This window comes from Cyanistes caeruleus, chromosome 9, assembly GCF_971803275.1.
Source record: "Cyanistes caeruleus chromosome 9, bCyaCae1.hap1.1, whole genome shotgun sequence".
In the NCBI taxonomy this organism is placed as follows: Eukaryota; Metazoa; Chordata; class Aves; order Passeriformes; family Paridae; genus Cyanistes; species Cyanistes caeruleus.
The window spans coordinates 23,732,750-23,747,399 of NC_141709.1; the positions used below are offsets into that span (position 1 = coordinate 23,732,750).

The 14,650-nt window shown below is 56.6% G+C and overlaps 2 protein-coding genes across 4 annotated transcripts; both read left to right on the forward strand.

The window, feature by feature from the left end:
- The first annotated feature begins 1,364 nt into the window (after nucleotides 1-1,364).
- On the forward strand, nucleotides 1,365-7,188 carry MPL (MPL proto-oncogene, thrombopoietin receptor). Of its 3 annotated transcripts, none has more exons than XR_015273622.1 (12): nucleotides 1,365-1,715; nucleotides 3,806-3,935; nucleotides 4,277-4,452; nucleotides 4,676-4,935; nucleotides 5,012-5,168; nucleotides 5,317-5,446; nucleotides 5,715-5,887; nucleotides 5,991-6,133; nucleotides 6,260-6,331; nucleotides 6,597-6,684; nucleotides 6,795-6,882; nucleotides 6,969-6,988. XR_015273622.1 is itself a non-coding variant. In XM_023932212.2 (12 exons), the coding sequence occupies exons 1-12, from the start codon at nucleotides 1,463-1,465 to the stop codon at nucleotides 7,170-7,172; spliced, it is 1,962 nt and encodes a 653-aa protein (XP_023787980.2). In that variant the 5' UTR covers nucleotides 1,365-1,462; the 3' UTR covers nucleotides 7,173-7,188. The 3 variants fall into 3 exon arrangements, 2 of the variants coding, with proteins under 2 accessions (XP_023787980.2, XP_086697523.1); XM_023932212.2 differs by having other exon boundaries at nucleotides 6,260-6,419; nucleotides 6,969-7,188; XM_086841397.1 differs by lacking the exon at nucleotides 6,969-6,988 and having other exon boundaries at nucleotides 6,597-6,864.
- Nucleotides 7,189-7,288: 100 nt separating this feature from the next.
- CDC20 (cell division cycle 20) lies at nucleotides 7,289-12,718 on the forward strand. The gene is made up of 11 exons (XM_086841404.1): nucleotides 7,289-7,491; nucleotides 7,850-8,046; nucleotides 8,602-8,747; nucleotides 9,378-9,474; nucleotides 10,021-10,149; nucleotides 10,506-10,702; nucleotides 11,046-11,140; nucleotides 11,417-11,648; nucleotides 11,758-11,883; nucleotides 12,027-12,144; nucleotides 12,457-12,718. The coding sequence occupies exons 1-11, from the start codon at nucleotides 7,445-7,447 to the stop codon at nucleotides 12,633-12,635; spliced, it is 1,563 nt and encodes a 520-aa protein (XP_086697530.1). The 5' UTR covers nucleotides 7,289-7,444; the 3' UTR covers nucleotides 12,636-12,718.
- Nucleotides 12,719-14,650: the final 1,932 nt, after the last annotated feature.

Genomic DNA, 14,650 nt, shown 5'->3' on the forward strand with positions numbered 1-14,650 from the left:
AACAGACTATGTTCTTCCTGTGCACAACTGCCCCTTGTATGCTTGAAATTTTTTCCTGCAGCTTTCCCCTCAGCTGGCTGCTCCTTAAAGGGATGGCCCTGCTCCTCCAGCTGGGTCCTGTGGAGCTGTGCAACTCCACACCCTTCCCTCCCTGGCCAGCTGGCACCTCCCAGCACTGTGCCAAGCCATCAGGTAATTTCCCACATCTGGCTGTGTTTGACCAGCTTGCTCAGACATGCCCATCCCTCAAGGGTCACCTGAGCTCTTCACTGACCCTCCTGGAGGAGCTCCTGTCCCAGGCTTTGGTCCCTCACCTGCACTGCTGCTGTTTGTTACCCTGAGAATGGTTGGGTTTCACCTATGCCGGCTTCAGCTTGCTCAGCCCTGGACATGCCATCCAGCATGTTTTCTACATTATTCTATTCTTCTATTCATCTTCTGTAGTCCCACGAGAAACAAGAGTGGCTCCTGCAGAGCCTGGTAAACCTGCTGGAGACAGGGGCATTTGCATTGTCCCTCTGGACAAGAGTCTTTTATCCCCAGAAGGTCTCTGAACCCTGTCAATACCATTCTGATTTTCCATTCTGACCTCTCCAGTGCTCTTTGGTGTCAACTGCAGCTGTTAGTGAGCAGTCTCTCTGCCCCATCCCTGAGGTCCCCAGTGAATCAGTGATGGGGACTGACCCTCATGAACAGCCTGACATGTGCCACTGCCTTTGCAAACCCTCTGCTCCCAGCTGGGAACAGTGTCCAGGGCAGTGTCACCAGTCCTGCTCACACCTAGGTCTTTCTGCTTTTTTTGACAAAATTTGTCGGTGGCAGGTTGGGGCTGGGTGCCCCTGTCTCCGCTCAGTGCCTCTGTTGCTGTCTTCAGCTGCTGGGCTTGAAGAAGCAAACCTGGCCTTGGTGCACAGGGGACAGAGTTCCAAGAGGCTCTTTGTGTCCTGCCTGGTGTCCCCTGGGCTCAGCAACAGTGCTGTGCCCTGGCAGGGCAGGAGACCCTCCAGCCACCACAAGCAGTGGACTGGCATGAGGTTGAGCATGAGTGTGGGACCTAACTGTGGTGGCCCTGCTCCTGCACCACCACCACTACTAGCACCTCTGTGGGTTCTGCCCCCTGTGCCTGCAGCTCTGCTCCCAGCACAGCCATGGAGACAGTGCTGCTGGCAGGGCAGACCTGGAGTTCACAGGGGCCGAATGCCACAGGACACAATGGAGGCACATGCCCTGTGCCATATCCCATGCTCCCATGTGGCACAGCCCAAACAGCCCACCCTGCCCCACACAGGGGCCTCCCTAATTTCTTGGGGGTTGTTTTTCTTCCTACCCCATCCTCCCAGCATGCCAGTAGCCACAAGGGCAGGACATACCACCTATCTGATAGGAGCAGTCTCTCTTGGCACTGCAGCTGGCGGCAGAGGGGCTGTGGCATTGTGGTTTCAGGCACAGGGAAGTGCTGGTGATGGGGCGGGGGGAGCCCCCAGCCAGGCTTCCTGAGCTGCACAGCCACCACTTCCCAGATAAAGGTATCGCCCAGAGGAGCCACAGCAGCTCCCAGGACACTGGGAAGGGCCGAGTGTGGCACGTGTGGCTCCAGCACACGGGTTGCAGGATGGCAGCCTGCCTGTGCCAGGGCTGGCAGCTCTCGCTGCTCCCTGCCATCCTGCTCAGCCTCCGCAGCCCACCATCAGCCCCTGAGCCAGTGACATCCCAAGGTAGGTCCTTGGGACTATTTTCTCCCCTAAAGGACGGGTCAGAGAGGAGCTAGAATGCCAGTGGGCAGCGAGTACCTCACAGCAGCCAAAATCTACAGGATTGGGAAGGGGGCATTCCAGGAGGGTGTGCAGGGGGTGTTCAGGGTGTGCAATGGAGAGCCCTTCTCACCTGTGGGACACCCTGAGATGCTTGGAGTAAAGGAATATCCATGCTCTCTGCAAGCAGTGCTTGGCTACCCCTGGGGATGGCAGCCAGGTGCTCCCAGTCATGTTCAGGTAGCAGAGGGGCTCCTCACTCATTAGAAGTTCTCAGAGTTATGACATGATAAGGGCTTCAGCAAGACTCAACATCTGATGGCACAGCTCTGCACCACAGGCAATGCACTGGCACTTTCCAGGCTAACCCCATGTTCCTGCATCAGGCTTGCCGTGATCTTACTGTCCTGCTGGACACCCTCATCTGAGCTGATAGCTGGCCCCAGTCTGGCTCACTGCACCTGCCAGAGCCACTCCCCAGCTTTGTCTCATTTCAGGCTTCTCTATGAGTGCCTCTTTAGAACTTTCTGTAACACCATAAAAAGCATTAACTGAATAAAACCCTGTTGATCTCCTGTTTGTCTCTCCAGCCCCACCCCCTCCCTGGGTCTCTGGCCAGGACAGATTCAGGAGCACATTTTGAGTCACTCCCATAGGGGCAGTGGGACGAGGGTCAGGGTAGGACTCATCCTCTCTCTGCCCACAGTCTCTGCAAAGTCGTTGTGCTTTGAGCCCTCCGCTGGCTTGGCAGCACTGTCCGAGTATGGCTGGTGTGGGCTGCAGAGCTGGGCAGCTGCCCTGCCTGAGAAATGGGCTGTGCTCAGCAAAGATACTCTGATAGCCCACAGGACCAGGGTGGCCTCCCACTGATGCCGTGGGTCCCTGTGCCACCAAGCTGCTGGGACCTGACCATTTCATCTCCTGGGGCTTAGAGCTGGGTGAGGGCATGCAGCCAGCGTGAGGCCCGGGGTGGGGTAATGGGGGCAAAAAGAGAAGAACAGGTGAGAGGCTGTGGTGGTGATGGGGCAGTGGGCATGGAGAAGAAGGCAACACAGGGCTGGGAAATGAGGAACAGGGCTGGGCGCTTCCAGGCAAGAGATGGGACAGGGCAAGCAGGACAGCAAGAAGGTGGCAAGAACATTTGAGAACTGTGACTTATTCTTTGCCTAGGGTGGGCTCAATTGTCAGCGCAGTGGGTATGTAGCAGAGAATGGATACACTCAGCAAATGCAGCAGACATTGGCAGAGGACTTGTGGGGTCCCAAAGTTGGGGGCAACCCCTGGGGAAGGCAGCAAATGCCAATAGGAAGAGGAGGAAGAGGGCTGGAAGAGGTCCCAGGGCAGAGGGAGTGGGGGAGAAGGGACTGCTGAAGCAATGCTGGGGGCGGCAAGACCACCCCTGTGCATTACACATCTGCATCTTGGGGCTGTCCCCTCTTCCAGGACAACAGGGGCAGACACCCATATGTCAGCAGAGCCACCAGTGCTTTGGATGAAGATCCTGCAGGGTGTGATGCTCCAGTTTGTCTGTGTAATGACAGGGAGCACGGCTTACTGAGGGGGACAGAGAACCACATGCCCCCAGGGCAGTCCCCGGGCAGTGGTTTGGGCATCCCCCCTGCTCAGGACCTCATGCCCACACACCAGCCCCCAGGCCCTTTCCCTTTCCCTGGAGTGCTGCTCCTCCTTATCTCACTTCCGTGCACCTTCCGGCACGAGCGGGGCAGGGGTGCTTCCCCCTGATCGCTGTGCCCCGAGCTCCCCTCCAACCACAGGGCTATTTTGGGATGTTTGTTTGTCCTCGAGGACCTCATGTTCTGAGGAGGGGGGCATGGTGGGGCCGGGGGGAGCCCTGTATCAGCCAGGACCCCAGTGCAAGCCAGCAGCCAGCGTGGGTGCCGTGTCCCTCCCCAGTGTGCCAAGCTGTGGAGAGCACCTGTGCCATGGCCCTGCTCAGGCTGCCCCCCATGCCAACGGGCATGGAGCGGGTGGAAGCAGGTGAGATGGGGATGGGTTTGTGCCCAGGGGATCCTTCATGCCCACACTCCTCCCAGACGCTGCACTGCTAGCAGGCCTGTCCGAGGACATCCTCTGTTTCTCCCGCTCCTTCGAGGACCTCACCTGCTTCTGGGATGAGGAGGAGACAACAACTGGGATGTGCCACTTCTACTACTGGTACAGCAGGTAGGAGATGGTGGGGACACAGCCCAGCCTCTTCCTTACTGCACAGACAGCAGCAGAGTCAGGGTGTCACAGCAATCTGGGCCATCCCAGTGGCTCCAAGCTGCAAGGAGAGATGGAGAGCCCACAGAAGCTACACAGCAGCCACTGTGGCTGCACTGAGCCTGCAGCAGGGCTGGGGCCTTGGCTGTCCCACAGGGGATGGTGCCCTGCAGTAGATGGTGGTACAGGAAAGGAGCTGGGGCCACTGAGATCTTGGTGCTGTGCCCCACATTCCCTCTCCTCAAGCTTGGCCTGAGACAGGAGGTGTGAGGTGCTGCAAGACCCCGCTGTCCATTCCTCAGGGATGCACCCACAGCGTGCATGGTCTCCACGTGGCACCATGGGACTGGTGGGAAGCGACATGTCTGCGTCTTCCCCAGCCAGGACGTGCGGCTCTTCACCCAGCTCCACCTCCGTGTCCTGGATGCCACCACAAACCACACGAAGTATTGGCGGGAGCTCAGCGTGGATGCAGTGGGTGAGTCCCTCTGACTGGGCAATACTCTGTGACAACAGGACAGTCCCCAGATCTGGGTCCCCTGACCTTCTGCCTGCCACAGGGGCTGGCAACACCCTGAGCCCTGCATGCTGGCCACACAGGCAGCTCTGGGGGGAACTTCCATGTGTCCTCCAGCAGGACCAGGCATTGCCCAGACCAGGGCTGCTGCAGGAGGGCAAACACCCTGGCATGTTCTCTGCAGGTCTCATTGCTCCCCCAGTGAACATCACAGCCCGCTGGGCTGGGGCTGCAGGGCAGATCTGTGTGTCGTGGCAGCCACCACTCGCTGACTTCCTGAACTTCTTCCTCTACGAGGTGCAGTGCTGCCCTGCCAACACCCCAGGGATGCTCTGCAGCACCACACTGAATCCCGGGGGGCAGCACCCTGGAGACCCCTCCATCCAGTCCACTGTCAGCACCCACACAGCCAGGGCTGTAGAAGCCTTACCAGGAGTGGGGCAGGTATATAAAGGGGTCAGGGATGGGCAGGGGGGTTTGGGTCCTGCAGTTGCTCCTCAGCTTGGCCCCTCTCCTACAGAGGCTGGTCCAGGCCAACACCAGGGTGGTGCTCCGGGACCTGCAGCCAGGGGTGAGGTACCACATCCGGGTGCGCAGCAAGCCCGACGGTACCTCCATGGACGGTGTCTGGGGGCCCTGGTCGCAGGCAGTGGCTGCAGAGACACCCCACTCCTCCGGTGAGCAGCCGTCCCCTCTGCAGGGGACAGGCACCCAGGCCTGGGGCTGCAGGGGGTGGGAGTCCTGCTGTAGGTGAGGTACAACACCCAAGTTTTGGGGGGTCAAGGGGAAGCAGCCCCTTCCCTGCCCTGGCTCTTGCCTGCCCAGGAGACATCGGGCTGTGCTGCAGTACCCCTGACCTGCGGCATGTGCACTGCGAGTGGAGCTGGGACCCTGCAGAGCCCCACAGCTCCCACCAGCTCTTCTACCGGCCACCTCCAAGCGGGGCTGGCACAAGGTAAGGGGCGTCAGGCATACGGCACTCGGACAGGCACATCCCAGGGACCACTGGTCCTGCTGGGTCCCAGTATCCCACACTGGGCCCCTTGCCCATGCCCTGCTCTGTCCTGCCCTACCACCACCAATCTCATATTTCCTCACCACCTCTCCTGGCCACATTGCACCTCCAGCTACAAGCAGCAGTAGCCTTCCTGGGCAAGTGCAGGAGGAATGCTGGCTGTGGGAATGCTTTGGTGGGACTGACTGGCTTCCCACTTCTCCCATAGGGAAGACGCATGGCAACAGTGCTGGGAGGTGAGCAGGGGGGCACAGAGCACCCATGCCTGCACCTTCCAGCCCAAGGCTGGCAGTGCCATCTCCGTCCTGGTGAATGTCACACGGACCCACATGCTGCCCACACTCAGCTACTTCAAAGAACCCTTTTGGCTGCACCAGGCTGGTGAGTCCCAGTGCCACCACAGCCCCTGCCTGGCTCACAGGGGACACAGTGTCCCATGATCCGTTTCACAGGAGCGACACATGCCTGTCCCCAACACCAACAGTGCTCACAGAAGCCCCACAGCTTGTGCAGGCGACGGTGTCGCAGGGCCGGCTGAGCCTGCAGTGGCTGCCGCCCCTGGAGCTGCTGGCAGAGCAGCTGGACTACCAGGTCCGCTATGCCACGGAGAATAGCCATGACTGGAAGGTAGGGCCTGGCCAGGATACCCCGAGCACCCCTGCCAACCTCCGCGGTCAGGCAAACCGGGACCCGCCCTTTGGTGCCTTGGCCACCCCAGAGCAGCCATGCCTCCAGCTCGGCTGTGCCCCGCAGGTCCTGCAGGTTCCACGAGCAGCTAGGAAAGAAGTCCTGGACCTGCGACCAGGAACCCGCTACCACGCCCAGGTGCGGGCGCAGCCCAGCGGGCCGTGGTACCAGGGCAGCTGGAGCGCCTGGTCCAAACCTGTTGTGGTTGATGCCATGGCTGATGCGGGTAAGGGACAGGGCAGGGCTGGAGGCTGGAGCAGCCAGGCGGCTGACCGCAGGAGACCGCAGGAGAGTGCTGGAAACGGGGTGGGGAGCAGCGGGCAGAGGGTGACAGGTTTGCGAAGGGCTCAGAGGAGGTGAGTCTGGGAAGGGCTACAGTTCCAGCGTTCCTCCTCCGATGCAGGCTGGCTCATCCCCAGCGTTGCGGTGGTGCTGCTGCTCTTCTCAGCAGTGCTCCTGGGGCTGCGGTGCACCTTCCCCTCCCTCTACAGGTAAAGGGCTGTGGGCGGGGGCCTCCAGCACCGAGCCTGGGCACCTTGCACGGGGCATCAGGGCACCCCAAGTCTGAGGGTACCTTCGATGCCCCTTCCCCGCTACCCAGCAACGTGAAGGAGAAACTCTGGCCACCTGTTCCTGACCTGCACCGTGCTCTGGGCAACTTCCTCCAGGAGAGCAGCAAGCACGGCCAGGTGAGGGGCTGGATCAGAGCGGCTCAGCTCACCCCGGGGGCAGCTCCAAGGGCAGCCCCTACCACGTCCACTGCGTGTCCCCCCAGGACAGCGCCTTCGACAAGCAGCCGCCGGAGGAGGCCGTCGTGCCCTGCCTATTGGAGGTGCTGCCCGGCCCGCGGCGCGAGGCGGGCCCGCCACCGGAGCACGCTGGGGGCCGCCTGTCCAGCACCGACATCGCCAACCAGTCCTACCTGCTCATGAGTGGCTGGGAGCCGCGAGGAACCACGACCGCCCCCACCCCGCCATAAACGCGTGTCCCCACACAAGCACCCGCCTGGTCCTTCCTTCGCCGCCCCGGCCCCTCGGGCCGCATAGCCCCGCCCCCTCGGGCCGGATCGCCCCGCCCCTTCCCGGGTAGCTCCGCCCAGCCCGGCATGCCCCGCCCCAAACTGCACGCGCGGAGCGCCCCGCCCCACCCCACGGCTCAGCCAATCGCGTTGCGTCGCGCGGCTGTCGCCTGGCAGCTCGCGGCCGTTGGGTTTGAAGCGGCCAACCGGGGCCCGTCCGCGCGCCGTTTAAAATGCTGCGGCGCAGGCGGGGCGGGCGAGCGGCGGCGGCGCGGCGGCGGTGAGTGAGACAGGGCCGGGGTGGTCGGGGAGGCAGCTTTGAGGCGCAGTCTCCAGCGGGAAGGTTGTGGTGAAGGGGGCGAGGGGAAGGGTGAATGTCCCTTAGCGGAGACAGCCCTGTAGAGCGGCTGGGAGGGATGTTGGCTGAGGGAAAGGAACCCCGACCAGCGGAGGGCGGGCGTGTCGGCTGATGGAAAGTGCCTCGAGGAGCGGCTGGGGAGAGCGGGGGGTGTTTGGTGGTGGGGAGGAGTCCGAGGGGCGGCCGGAGGGCTTGGAAGGTCCGGTGAGGAGGCCGGCGGGGCCCGTCGGAGCCGGCTGCAGCCCGGCCGCTGGGCCCGGCTGACGCCGCCCGCCCGCAGGACCATGGCGCAGTTCCTGTTCGAGGCAGACCTGCACGGGCTGCTGAAGCTGGACACGCCGATCCCGAACGCTCCGCCTGCGCGATGGCAGCGCAAGGCCAAGGAGAGTGGCCCCGGGCCCAGCCCCGTCGGCGTGTCGCCCATGAAGCCGGCCAATCGCTCCCATAGCTCCAGCAAGACGCCGTCCAAGACACCCGGTGAGTGCCGGCCATCAGCGGCAGAGGTTGAGTGCGGGAGTTTCTCCTAGGCTGCTTGTCTGTAGCCACGAGGCTCTGGGCTCCCTGCCACGCTGCTCCACCGGCTTGGTGGTCAGGCAGGAGGAGGTGGGCTGTGCTCCTGGTAATCACCCACCTTCTTCCCAGCACGACGGGCAGAGCTCTGAGCACTGGAGCTGGTGAACTGCTGATCCCCTAACTGAGCCTTGCCGGCGTAACTGCATGTTGGGACAAGTGTGGGTGTGACTGTCAGCTGACAGCTTTACATCCTGTAACAGTGTTTTTATATCCTCCCCTCATCTATGGACGCTGGAATTGTAGCACTAGGCCCAAAGAGTTGTTTCCTGACTGTCCCTAACCAGAGTTTGGTGGCAGGGGGAAAAGTTAGTTGTGACTGGGTGGCATGAGATCTGAGTCCTGCTTGTCTAGAATTTGTCTGGTGGGTGTGATGTGGAAGAGTGCTGGGTTTGCTCTCATGAAAGCTCTAGCACAGGCTGTTAAATAGCTGTAAGACAGTGTTTTCATATGTGAATGCAGGCAAATCTGGATCCAAAATTCAAAGCACCCCCACAAAGGCTGGGGGGGATCGCTACATTCCCAGCCGCAGCGCTATGCAGATGGAGATGGCAAATTTCCTCCTCACCAAAGAGAATGACCCTGCTGAGGAATCCCCTACCAAGAAGGTGAGCATGTTTCTAAGTTACAGTTACTTCAACAACGACTACTAAACACTTCATCCTTCCTGACCCTTTACAAAGACGTAAACTATAGGTTCTATCAAGTGGGACTGACAGGCCCCAGCCATCACTACTTGCAATTCTGGGCTTTGGGAGCCTAGGATGAGATTGGAGCTGTGGAGACTGCCACACACTCTAGCCTATGCTGCTTCTGGTAGCAAAATTTAGCTTTTGACTAATGAGGCTTTAAAATATAGCAGGCAACAAAAACACAAAGCTGTGAGCCTATGCAAAGTGAAACTGCTGGTGGTAGCTATTTTAGGACAAAGTCTACACAGGGAATGCTTCTGGAATGTTTTACACTGTTCTGAAATCTGTTTATGAAGCATTTGATCACTTGTGGCTGTGGCTTTTCCCACTGGCAACGACACTGAATTTGCCATTGTATGAAAATCTGAGCAGGACAATGTGTGAAAGTCTTAGGGAAAACTGTTTCAATCTACCTGTCTGTGGCTGACTCTTGCAGCACAGTTGAACACCTCCTGATTCTAAAAGAAGGGGACTTAGGTGTCTGTATTAACTGCAGTATGGGAGTTGTTTTAAATGCATTTGACTGAGGGTGATTTGTCTCCATAGGAGCAACAGAAAGCCTGGGCAGTGAATCTGAATGGTTTTGATGTAGAAGAGGCAAAGATCCTCCGTCTCAGTGGAAAACTACAGAATGCTCCAGAAGGTATGATACAGGGTCTGTGGGAGCTGAATCAGCAGGGGAGATCTGGTCAGAGGAACAGCAACACAGACTCTGTGTGTGGTCACAGGAGAAATCAGCTGGTTTCTGAGAGCTATAGGCACTGGTGTTGTTTCCTCTCTTTGGGTTCCTGAGGTTGAGGGAGGGCATAACAGTTACAGTTATTTAGTTACAGAATTTATTTAGGAAAATTGCTATGACTGCTGGTTCCTCACCCATACTCCAGGTTGCAAACCTTCTTGAGGTCTGCAAGAGCATCAAACTCTCGGCTGCGCACTTTCTAGCTTAACTGTAACTAAAAAGGATACAAAACCCCAAGTGTTTGTTAAATTTGTTTCCATGAATGAGGGAATTGTAACTCACCCTGTTCAGCAATTCAAACTGCCAGTGACGCTAGCACACTGCACATTCACACTTGTGAATCTATCATGTAGGACTTTATTTTCACTCCAGGGGATTCCTAGCTGGGTGAGCAGCACTCAGCTGGGAGGAAACTAACTCAGGTTAACAAGCCTGTTTCTCTGCACACAGGCTATCAGAATAACCTGAAAGTGCTCTACAGTCAGAGAATGACGCCTGGATCCAGCAGGAAGAATAGCAGATACATTCCGTCAATGCCAGACCGGATCTTGGATGCACCAGAGATCCGCAATGACTACTGTAAGTGGGCTGCATGGTTGAGTGCTGGACATCCACAACACTGCCCTGGAGTGCTGACCCTAGGACAGTGTAACTGGGTAGCTTGTATTATTTTGTGCACCCAGGCTAGCACAGACCACTTCTGGAGTGTCCCTGTGTAGCCTTACAGGCACAGTGGCTTAGGGCACTGTGTAGATGACTGGGAGCAGGGTACCTGACCTCACCAGCTGGGCACAGTGACACCCAGAAGACTGCCCCTTACTAGTACGTGTGTGCGTGCACATGTGCACAACACATACCTGCTGCATCAGCATGGGTGAAGGGCAGGGCTCTCTAGGTAAGCATGGTGTAACCTGCATTGTTTTTTCAAATTGCAGATCTGAATCTCATAGACTGGAGCTCCCAGAACTTCCTGGCAGTGGCTCTGGACAACTCTGTTTATCTGTGGAATCATGCTTCTGGGGAGATTATCCAGCTGCTGCAGATGGAGCATCCAGATGTTTACATTTCCTCTGTGTCATGGATTAAAGAAGGAAACTACCTTGCTGTTGGTACAAGTAATGCTGAGGTCCAGGTGAGTGCAAGAGTAAAACTAGAGGTGTTTCCTAGGGATTGACAGAATTGTGGGGCCTGGGGACAAAAAGCTTGGCTGGCAGAGAAAGGATACCATGCACCTGACTTGTCTTCCCTGGTGTTGGGTGGAACTGCCCATGCAGCCAAGTGCAGCATGCAAGGCAGGGTTTGGTTTGGGGGTTTTCTGATAAGTGGCATTACCTTCTGTGCTATAGTCATGAGACAGAAATTTTCTTTGTTCCCATCCTGAGGAGGCTGAATGCCAGAGCCTGTGCAATGAGGTTCCTAGGGCATAGCAACAGGACTGGGTTTCCTCTGAAGAACTTTTTACTTTGCCTCTCTAGCTATGGGACATTCAGCAGCAGAAACGTCTCCGAAACATGACCAGCCATTGTGCCCGTGTGGGAACCCTCAGCTGGAACAGCTACATCCTCTCCAGGTAAAGCAGTGGGTCAAGGGCAGTTTCCAGCTGTTGCAAATTCCTATCCTTCAGTCCATGGTGTGGTTAGGGATGGCAAAGAGAAGTTTCTGTCCTGGCTTAGGATTCTTAGTCAGTCTTAGCTGTTGGGAGAGTGAGGAGAACAGTTCCCAGAACAGTGTTGCTGGGAACACTGGTTGAAACCCGGTGACAGGTACAGCAATCTTGCAACAACAAAGATGGATTTGGGTGAAAATGTGTCAGCCGAACCCTGCAAGCCTTCTCTTCTCTCTGCAGCGGGGCACGGACTGGCCACATCCACCACCACGATGTCCGAGTGGCTGAGCATCATGTGGCTACCCTTGCTGGCCACACACAGGAGGTGTGCGGACTCAAATGGTCTCTAGATGGCCGCTACCTGGCCAGTGGTGGCAATGACAATCTGGTGAATGTCTGGCCATGCACCCAAGGTGGGGGTGGAGATTTTGCTCCTGTACAGACCTTCACTCAGCACCAGGGTGCTGTCAAGGTGAGCACAGAGCTGCCAGGGGCAGATGGCTGTGTGCAAGGCAGATGTGCAGCACTGGCTGGGTGCAGGTTGCCTCTTGCATATCTTAAAATGAACTCTTGTCTTTCAGGCTGTGGCATGGTGCCCATGGCAGATGAATGTTCTAGCCACTGGAGGTGGCACTAGTGACAGACATATCCGCATCTGGAATGTGTGCTCTGGTGCCTGCCTCAGTACTGTTGATGCCCACTCCCAGGTGAGACATGAACAACAACTTCTGGCAGCACACCTACACAGAGCTGCTGGCTCCTTAAAAGGAGGGGAGGGCAATGCTCACCTCTGAGTGGGTAACCATCAGCACAAGCAGTTTGTCTTATCTGTGTTCCTGCCTCTTCTCAGGTCTGTTCTATCCTGTGGTCAACAAACTACAAGGAGTTCATTTCAGGCCATGGCTTTGCACAGAATCAGCTGGTTCTATGGAAGTATCCAACAATGACCAAGGTTGCAGAGCTGCAAGGTAGGTGGATGTGGCCTGGGCAAGGTGGGGCTGTTAGAGGTTGAAGGAAGCTGCACGCCCTGCTTTGAGCTTGGAGCATCACTGATAGAGGATGGTATCCAGGGGCCTGAGGCTGGGAGTAAGGTATGCCCCATGGGCTGTGGAAGAAATACCATTGTTCCAAGTGTCTGCTTGGGGTCTGAAATCATGCTGCCACAGCCAGCGTGGGGACAGCTATGCAAGCTGGCAGAGCTCATGGGAGCATACAGGAGTAAATATATATATATATGCTGATTAGCTCAGCCTTGACTGCACCCTCATCTTCCTCCTCAGGTCATACCGCCAGAATCTTGAACCTGACTATGAGCCCTGATGGTACAACAGTGGCCTCAGCAGCTGCTGATGAAACACTGCGACTGTGGCGCTGTTTTGAGATGGACCCCATAAAGAAGAAGGAGAAAGAGAAGGCAAACAGTGCCAAAAGCAGTATTATTCACCAGAGCATCCGCTGAAAGCACAGGGTTGTTGTGGGGAGGGGGATATTTGGTTTACACACTGTACAGTATTTTAAATGTTAATAAATTGCTTAACTTGACATTTTCTTAATGGAGTCTGATGGAAGAAAATGCTATGGTTCCCAGACCCAACTACTCCCTGAGGCTGGGGCTCTGGGCAAATGATGGCCTCAGTTTCTGTTGTGTCTTGGCTCACAACCACAGGTGCCTTACTCTGGTTCTGCAGGCCACACTCACTTTGTCTTGTTAGCTACAGGCAGCCATCACTACCTGTTTATACTGCTGGGAGTTAGAATAGCTATTGGAAAAAGGAGGGGGGGAAACATACAGCAGCAGCTGTAATTACCCTGAAGGCCAGAAAGGGGCTGTCACTGGCCTAAAGCCTGATGCAAAACAAAAGGTTAGTTTACACTGCCACAGCCAGCCTGCCTGCCATGCAAAGCACCCCCAACCCTGTGCTCAGCCTTCAGTCACATATTCTTCCAACTCTGAACTCTCTTCCCCTCCTGCTGACAGGAAGCCCTGGTACCCTGCTGAGGCTTCATGCAGTGGAGCAGGCACCAGGACTCAGCTGACATTTGTTAGAGCATGACTCCCCTCTACCTGGAACAATGCCTTTTTTCCCAAGCTGAATTGTGCTGGAGCAAGTTGCAGGCAACCTATTTGAGCCCTTATGTGACCTGAGCAACAGCCATGCTGCTCTGCATGGTGGAGCCACAGTGTCTGAGGTAGTGGGGCTGCACAGACCTATCAAGCCTGTCCTTCAGCTGCACCAGCATTGCCAGGGGCTGCTGGGGACACTGCACAGCTGATAAGCACCTCGGCCTGTGCAAAGCAGCTCCACAAAGCCTGTCTCCCATCAGCCCTCAGTGATTAGCTGAGGGTGGATTATTAACTGTTCTCACCTTCCCCTCAGCACAGTACCACACTGTACCTAGCACCAGCTGTGCCTCCTGAGCTTTACACCAGCTGAAACCTTCAAAACTTGGAAACTTGTGCTCTGCCAAGGCCAGCGAGAATGTAACCACACGCAGAAGAGCAACCCCCCCCCCCCCCCCCCCCCCCCGCACCGAGCTGATAGGGGGGAAAGAGTCTCAAAAAACAGCAGCTGAGCCCAGCACCTTCTCAGCAGTGCTGCTGGTGCACCCCCATTTGGCCACCTGGGAAAGACCACAGGAGGACCAAGGAAGGAGCTCTCCCTCTTTAGACACAAATCCTAGGCTGCAGCTGCCTCCAATAGGGAAGCAGGCACAAACCCAGATGCAAGGTTGGGCTCTTCCCCACAGCTGTGCTGCTGTTGTAGAAGACCTAGCCCACACCCCTGTACTTTGGTGCTGAGAGTTAGCACAGACTTGCCTTCTAGGCTGATTAGGCCTTCCCTGCTCCCTGACCTGGAAGGAAGGTTTTATGTCTGAAAGCTGCTGTAATTTTTTCACTCCTGTCTAAGAGCAGCTCAGCTTTCTCTGACAAGCTTTCTCCTTACCACATACCCCACCCCCCAGCTGATGTACATTACACAGCCCTTGAAAGTCCTCTGAGCATTACTAGAGGGTAATGATATTGCAGGGTCTTTGGCTCCATACTGGTCCCTTACAGTCTTGGAGTGAGGAAGAGCAGAGGAAGGAAGTGGGCACTGATCCAACAGGCCCAGTAAACACAGCCCTATAAGGTGTGAATTCAGTTCACAGCATGACAGCATATTAATTACCAAGTGCCATGGCCAGCCCTTAGAAGAGCACAGCTAACAGGAACAATTGGAGGAAGGGAGAACAGAGCACATGCAGGGAACAGCCAATTTTAAAATGCAAGCCTAAGTAGTTTAAAGCATTGTTACTATTTTGGGAAAAAGCAAAGACAATCCTGTCTTTATCAAGAGCCAGCTGGAGGGGAGAAGGAGGCTTAACAGGAAAAGATCCATATCAGCTGGACCATCACCTACAGCTCCTAAGTGCTGACTTCTGAGCACTGAGATAACATTCCACACCACTTTGGCATGGACCAGAACAAATTCT